General features: G+C 39.4%; 1 protein-coding gene across 1 annotated transcript in view; it reads right to left on the minus strand.

Moving 5' to 3' along the window:
- The window catches only part of PIK3R6 (phosphoinositide-3-kinase regulatory subunit 6), a 36,363-nt gene extending 33,602 nt beyond the window's left edge, over nucleotides 1-2,761 (minus strand). Inside the window, 1 exon segment of the mRNA XM_044921797.1 lies at nucleotides 2,749-2,761. Within this exon segment, the coding sequence (XP_044777732.1) occupies nucleotides 2,749-2,761 (13 nt within the window).
- Nucleotides 2,762-8,681: the final 5,920 nt, after the last annotated feature.

Raw genomic sequence — 8,681 nt, forward strand, 5'->3', positions numbered from 1 at the left:
TGCCTTCCAGTTGGGACATTGGTTTTTTCCTGCCTTGGGACTTGACAGCCTTCATAATAATGCAAGCCAATTCCTTATAATAAATCTCATTCTATGTATGTGTATACAGTAGGATACCCTTCCTAACACACCCACAGAGGACCATGGCATCAGGATGGGGAAGGCTGATAGAATAATCAAACTTAGTGCTTCCTCAGCCTTCTTCAGCCAAGGAGTGGAATTGGGAGGTGGACATGTCCATCCAGATGCAAGGGTTACAGGGACACTCAGGTCATTTGGTATCCTAAATTATTATTACCAAAGAGGTTGAATTTGTAATTCCTAAAGGATGTTCCCCTCAAACTAGAGTGTTGAGAAGAATTGTCCTTTTCTACTTTCTGGATATCAACCATCCGAATCAGCACCCCCTCCCTGGGATGGAAATGGAAATTTACCAACAAACTCTTTCCGGTCTGTTCTCTTTTGAAATCACTATAAAATCACTAACCCCAGGTCCTGTTTCCTCATGCGAGGTGAGCCATAAAACAACTGAGAGGAACACGTTGGTCTATGTGTGTTCCAATTCAGACCTGGGACTCCCGAGGTAGGTTAGCTCTGTACAGATGGATGTCACTTGGTACACTGGTTTCCATTTCAGAGGATGACCTTTCTCTGACCTTGACATGTTGACCATCTGGACCTCATGGACTGCCCTTCCAACCAGGGCCGAGGACTTGTCTTGGAATCTCCTGGTGCATAGACAGCTGTCTCGGCATCTCAGCTGCTCACTGAAATCTGGGCTCAGCACCCAGATGCACCGTAAGCTGGAGTCACGTGGCTCACGCTTTCCTTCCATCCCATGCTTGATTCCCCCTTGCCGCCATGTGGAACAAAGGCTCAGATTGCTCTAAAAATGTTTGCATCTTGGCCCTGTTTGCAGGGGTGGCTAAGTAACAATAGCGTTGGTATCTTTGCAATTTGCCCTTTTGTATCCCTTAAAATAAATATCTTACTTTTCAGGTGCCCTTCTTCTTAACTCTAGAATGACAGAACCCCTTAGGGCTACAGGGAGGTGGGAAGTTATAAACATTTGTAATTTGGGAAGACAGCCCATACAACTGCATTTCTGATCATGATGGGAAAACTCCCCTTCAGAGCTCCCAGGGCAAGCATCCTAATTTTGGGGTGTTTCCTCCTGCCCATTTGATTTGGGTGGGTGGGGGGGTCATCTGTCACATCTTTGGTGGTGGATATCTGTTGTTTCTTCTGCCCAGCCATCCTCCCTGCTTGTTGTTGTCTTGGTGAGACTGTGGCCCAGGTGCCCTGCTTTGCCTTGGCCTTGGAGTGGGCACAGGACCGAGCCGGCCAATGGACTCTCCCTCCCTCTAGGCAAACCTTGTGCAGATGATGGCCAGCAGGGAAGAACGTGTGGAGCGCTCTCTGAGGTCACTGTCCACCTCTTCCTGTCCTGGTGGTGGGTCCACTCTGTTCCCTGCCCTTACTGGTGCCTGAGGCTTCACTTTTCCTTCAATGCTTGGCCACTCTTTATTTTTGACAACTAAACTAGTCCTATGGGTTTCTACTGCTTGTATCCAGAGAACTTTATTGGCACACCTCTCTTCCTAAAACAGCATGGTGTGCATCTATTATTATAATTAAAGTTGGGGCAAAGTAAGTTGGTTTTGAAATATTTAGATTTTCACAGGGCTGGCTCCACCACCATCCTCCTGGTGCAAACCCCAGCTGGTTAAAGACAACCCAGAATATCTCAACACCAGGATTCACGGACTTGCCTGATTCAGATGGAGCTTCTTCTGGCTGGGTGAGGCACTATGACGATGGGGGTGAGGAGGTTGTGGAAAGGATGCGTGTCTTAGGGATGGTAACAATCTGGTAGCTGCACCTGCGTTGGACGTGCCCTCCCCTTCCCTGGGATCGGGGTCTTCAAGGTCATTAGAGTCAGGCCTCGTGAGGAGTGCTGTGGGTCTTCCTGGGTGACCACTAGGTGATACACATCTTGAGGGAAGGGTCGTCTCTCCTTGCTGTCGCAGGTTGATAGAGCATGAAGAGTCTGGGTTTGGGAAATGAGCTAGACCTTGGTTCTGATCTTCGCTCTGCCACTTACTAGCTGTGTAGCTTTGAGCAAATTACCTAACCTCTCTGAGCCTCTGTTTCCCTTTCAGTAAAACGAGGACAATTACATTGATACTGTACCTCACAAATCCTTCTGATGAATGCACAGGGCAATCCTCAGTGAAATCATTAAGGGCATAGGGCTGGAGCTGGATTGAGGGGGTCAAATACTGGTTTGACTGTACAGTATCAATGTATGGCCTTGGAAGTAATACCTGTCCCCTCTGGGTCTCACTTTCTCCTTCTGAGAAATGGGAGGAATGATAACCGTTATCTCATGGGGTCTTTATGAAGACTAAATGAGTTAATATTTGTCAATTGCTTCTATCACTACTTGATAGAGTATAAGCACTAGAGAGGTTTTTGTTAAATAAATGCAAGCATTTGGTGACAGATCTTGGCTATTATTGTCATTATCCCCAGTGTCCAGCTCAGTGACCTACAAGCAGCTGGGGCTCACACAAGTGTGTGGATGTCCACTTCTCAAGATGTTCTCCCATTTGGGCAGCTGAGTTGGGGGTCGGGATGAAGGTGAAGGTGGTCTTGCCTGCCCTGGGGGCCTTCTCACCTGCAAGGGAGGCCTACCCTGCGATGCAGCCAGGTGCACTGGACCCCTCTGCCCCCAGTCATACTGACCTGAGCTCTCCATGGGAGCCTGGGGTACGTGTGAGGAGGATGTGGTTGTCTCAGACAGCAGAATGGAAAGTAAAGTGGTTGTTTTTCCGCACAGAGGTGGTTCTGCAAAATAAAAGGCAGTTAGTGTAAGTGGTGGGAAGGTACAGAAAGTATATTTGGGGGAATGGAGAGGCTCCTAGGGGACCTAGGCTTCTAGTGCGTTGGAGGAAAGCCTAGATTTATTTAAGAAATTCTTCTATGGTGCTGGCTATGTGCCGGGTACTCTTCTAAACACTTAAAGACGATCAACTTTTTAACATTCATATTAACCTTATAATGTAGGTACTATCTTCCTCCCCATTCTACAGATGGGGAAATTGAAGTAAGGAGAGGTTAAATAATGATTCAAGGTCAAAGAGCTGGTAAGTAAAGGAATGAACTCAGACTGTCTGGCTCTCAAATGCATGCCCTTAGTCATGACCCCTGGCTGCCCGACCATGATCCCAGTCGGAGGGACCCCCAAAGCCTGCTTCCCAGAGCAATAAACTCCACAACTAAAAAGCAGAGGAACTATGAACAAATCCAAGAATAAGTGAATAAAAATATGCCTGAGAAAGCTAATTGAGAGAGAGAGAGAGAGAGAACAATAAGAAAATATCAGGAATGGTAAATATCAAGTATACTCAATGGAATAAAATATAATGTACTCTGAATAATTGTAGCCTGTTGATAATCATAGAAATGAATATTAAAATGTGATACACCGTTGGCATTGATTTAAAACGATAACATACATGCATATCACATATGCACATATATATGATTTGTGATATATGTTTATTTGTAGCAAAAAAAATATGAACTCTATATCTCACACATGGTTTTCTAGGGAAATAAAAATGACACAAAAGGCTTCATAAGAGTTAGCAAAACTGTTTATGTTAGTGAGCAGTGAAGAAATAAAGAAAGCTGTCAAAGAATTAGCTCTTAAAAAATGATATACGTCAGGGCACCTGGGTGGCTCAGTTGGTTAAGTGTCCCACTCTTGGTTTCGGCTCAGGTCATGATCTCAGGGTCGTGAGATCAAGCCCCGCATCAGGCTCTGCGCTCAGTGTGGAGTCTGCTTGAGATTCTCTTCCTCTCTCTCTCTCTCCCTCTGCCCCTCCCCCACTCATACACACGCTCTCTCTCTAAAATAAATAAATAAATCTCTTTAAAAAAAGGTGATATATGTCTCAGATGGTTCCTCTGATAAGCTCTCTCAAACCAGCGAAGAAAAATGTTAAGCTATTTCAACTGTTCGAAAGCATAGAGAAAGAAGGAAATATTCTCTGAAAAAGTCAACTTATCCTTGATAGCAAAATCTAATAAAGATACTTTAAAAAATAGATGAAGCACTCCACACTCACTGGGACAGCTATTTAAAAAAGAAAACGACAGAAAATAACAAGTGTTGGCAAGGATGTGGAGAAATTAGACCTGGTGCGTTGCTGGTTGGAATTCAAAATGGTGCAGTTGTGGTGGAAAAGAGTACAGTGATTCCTCAAAAAGTTAAACACAGATTTACCACAGGACCGAGAAATTCCATTCCTAGGTAAATACCCAAGAGAATTGAAAATAGGGACTCTAACAGATACTTGCATATTGATGTTCATAGCAGCATTATTCAAAATAACCAAAAATTGGAAATACTCCAAATGTCCATCAACAGTTGAATGAGTAAACAAAATGTGGTATATCCATACGAAAGAAAATTATTCAACCTTAAAATGGAATGAACTTTGGACACATGCTACAACATAGATGAGCCTTGAAAACATCATGCTAAGTGAAATAAGTCAGGCCAAAAGGACAAATATTATTTGATTCTATTTACATGAGGCACTTACAATAGGCAGATTCACAAAGACAGAAAGTGTAACAGAGGTTCCCAGGGGCTATGGGGAAGGAAGAATAGGGAATTATTACTCAGTGGGTACAGAGATGATGAAAAAGTTCTGAAAATGGACAGTGGTGATTGTACAATGTTGTGAATGTACTTAATGACACTGAATTTTTGTACTTTAAAACGGTTAAAATGGAAAATTTTATGATATGTATATTTTACCACAATAAAAAATTAAATATTAAAAGTATAAAATAAATATCACTGATAGATTTCAATGAATTAAAATTATAATGTATTCTGAATAATTCTAGATGATTGATAATCATAGAAAGGAATATTAAAATGTGATATGCCATTGGCAAGGATTAGAAAAGATAAAAACAACAACTGTTGCTAGAGATATGGAAAATTTGCTCTGTACTCAACTGGTGAGAGTGGAAATTTGTATAGCTTTTCTGGAGGGTAGCTGGGCAATAAGCATCAAAATTCAAAATGTGTATACTTTTTGTCCAAGCAACTCCACTATTAGGAATTTCTCCTAAGGAAATAATTGGATGAGTGCATAAGGAAAGTATACAACAATGTCCATCGAAACATTGTTTATAAAGGGAGAAAAACAGAAGAAACTTAAAGGCCCAATGACAGAGCATCAGTTAAGCAAATAAAAGTTACTTGTGCAATGGAATACTAAGCAGACATAAAAATGATACATTTATTGAATTAAAAAGATTTTCAGAAGTATTCATTTTAAACACTAGGTAACAAAACAGTTAACACCTTTCTAACACATTAATTTTAAAAAGTATATTTCTAAATTTGCTCAGATGCATTGTAAAAAGTCAGGAAAAACTGAACATCAAAACTTGACATTGGAGGAGGTCCGGGTACTAGTTAACATGGAGTAAGTATACTCGGCTGTAACTCTCCCACTCAATACAACTAAAAACTCTGGATGGTATGCATGGAACGGCTATCTGAGGATTCTGAAAAGTAAATGGTATCATGCAGAATGGGGAAGAAAACCAGTATGTGAACAATCTGACAATGAGTTTTCTGCACGTCCCCCCTCCCCATTATACCCTGGCCTGGACACAAAGACAGCCTGAAACTCACAAGTGCACACTTAGGGCAGACAGAAAGAGCTAGAAGAAAAGCCTCTCTTTCTGGTCTGAGGATCAAAAAATGGGTCCCCAAAGGATTGGAGAGATGGGGGAATTTACTTTTTCTTTTGCAATTCCTCCTTCCATCTCCCCCAGGCAATCTTGTAATAACAATAGCAGCAACAGGGATGGCACTGGTGGCCATGCAGGTGCCTAAAATTCTGAAAAAGGGAAATTCTTTCCTCTGACTAGAGGAACTATAGTTCCAAGGGCATGGGAAGAATCCTTAATGCTTTCTTCCCTCTATCAGAGGAACAAAAGCCAGAAATAACAAACAGAAGATGAATAATAAAGTGGCAGACCTGAATAAAAACATATCGATAGTTATATGAAATCTAAATAGTCTAAACACACCAATTAAAAGACATAGACGGTCAGTATTTTAAAAAACCAGAACCAACTCTATGCTGTTTACAATAAATTCACTTCAAATATAATGCCATAGACAAGAAAAAGAACAGAAAAAAATATATACTACTTGAATATTAATCAAAAGAATGCTGAAGTAGCTGTATTAGTATGAGACAAAGTAGATTTCAAAGCAAGGAAAATTGCTAGGAATAAGCTTCTTATTACTTTTCATAATGATAAGAGAGTTAATTCATGAAGAAGCTACAACAATCCTAAACATGTATGCACCTAAAAACAGGGCTTCAAAATACACAAAGGAAAAACTAATAAAACTAAATTACAAGTAGGCAAATCCACAGTTACAGTTGGAGATTTTAGCAGTCCTTTCTCAGTGATTGATAGGACCAGCAGATGGAAAATCAGGAAAGACATGTAAAAACTGAATAATACTATCAACCAACTGAATTTAACAGGCAATCATTGAACACTACACACAACAAGAGCAGAATATAAATTCTTTTCAAGTGTGCATGAAACATTCACCAAGATAGACAATACCCTTGGTTATAAAACAAACCTTAATAAATTTAAAATAACGGAATTATACAAAGTAGGTTTGCTGATCATAATGAAATTAAACTTGAAATCAGTAACATAAAGATAATTAGAAAATCTCCAAATACTGGGATATTAAGCAACACATTTCTAAATAATCCATAGGCCCCAGCAATAAAATAAGTGGGTTAACACTTCCCAACTAATTTTAGGAGTCTAACACTCTCCTGATATCAAAACCAGACAAAGATAGTACAAGAAAAGAAAATAGACCAATGTCCCTTATAAACATATCTAAAAAAAATTCTGAGCAAAATATCAGCAAACTAAAACCAGCAATATATAAAAAGAATAATGTGTAACAACTTGATGGGGTTTATTACAGGGATCCAAGACTGGTTCAATATTTGAAAGTTGATCAGCGTAATCTATTATATTAAAGACTAAAAAAGAAAAACCATATGTTCCTATTAATTGATGTAGTAAAAACATTTAACAAATTTTAACATTCATGATAAAAGCCTAGGGAACTGGGCGCCTGGGTGGCTCAGTTGGTTAAGCGACTGCCTTCGGCTCAGGTCATGGTCCTGGAGTCCTAGGATCGAGTCCCGTATCGGGCTCCTGGCTCGGCGGGGAGCCTGCTTCTCCCTCTGACCCTCTCCCCTCTCATGCTGTTTCTCTCTCTCTCTCTCTCTCTCTCAAATAAATAAATAAATATCAAAAAAAAAAAAAAAACCTAGGGAACTGAATATAAGGGAACTTCATTAATCTGATAAAGGGCCTACACCAAAAAGCCTCCCAACTAACATATATAATAGCAAAAAACCCTGAATATTTCCCCTTAAAGTTTAGGAAAAGGCAAGGACATTCACTCTCACCACTTCTATTCAACAAATCAACATAATATTGGAAGCCAGTGTAATAAGACAAAGAAAAAAAGTAGAAAAAGAAAGGAAAAGAGGTATACAGCTCGGAAAGGAAGAAATAAAACTATTTGCAAATAATACAACCCTATTCACAGGTAACAGGTGTACATAGAAAAATCCCTCAGAATCTACCAAAAAATCTCCTAGAACTAATAAGTGAGTTTGCCAGGATCACAGGACATATTGTCAGCATACAACATCAGACATATTTATATATGCTAAAAATAAACAACTGGAAACCAAAATTTAAAACACAATGCCATTTAAAATAGCTCCAAAATAAAAAAGAGAGAGAGAGAAATACTTTTAAAAAAGAGAAATAAAACTAACAAAGCATGTGTAGGATCTGTCCAATGAAAACCACAAAATGCTGGTGAAAGAAAGCAAAGAACACTGAAATAAATGGAGACATGCACTGTTTCTGATCTGGAAGACCCAATATAGTTGAGATGTCAATTCTCCCCAGTTGATTTATAGATTTAATATAATTCCAATAAAAATATCAGATTTCTTTTGTAGATAGAAGATAAGCAGATTCTAAAATTTCTAAGAACTGAAATAGCCAAAAAATATTGAAAAAAAAATTTGAGGACTCATCTCCCTATTTTAAGAACAACTATAAAATTATTAGTGAAGGACTAGACACAGATCCAAGGAACAGAATGGAGTGTCCAGGAATAGACCCACATTGAAACAGCCAATTGATTTTTTACAAAGTTGCAAAGACAAGTCAATGAGGAAGGATATGTCTTTCCAACAAATGGTCTGGAACAATCAATCAATCATCAATATGCAAAAAAACTGAAGTACCTCAACTTAAATCCCACACCTCAAGGCAAAGTGAACTTAATATGTATCACAGATCTGAATGTAAAAGGTAAAACTATAAAAGGTTTAGAAAAAAACATAGGGAAAAGTCTTTGAGACCTTGGGTTAGAGAGAATTCTTAGATATGATACCAAAAGCACGATCCATAAAGGAAAAAATTGATAAATTGGACTTTGCCAAAATTAAAAACTTTGGCTTTGCAAAAAGTAGTTTTAAGAAAATGGGCGCCTGGGTGGCTCAGTTGGT

The sequence above is a fragment of the Neomonachus schauinslandi genome, chromosome 15 (genome assembly GCF_002201575.2).
Source record: "Neomonachus schauinslandi chromosome 15, ASM220157v2, whole genome shotgun sequence".
Classification (NCBI taxonomy): domain Eukaryota; kingdom Metazoa; phylum Chordata; class Mammalia; order Carnivora; family Phocidae; genus Neomonachus; species Neomonachus schauinslandi.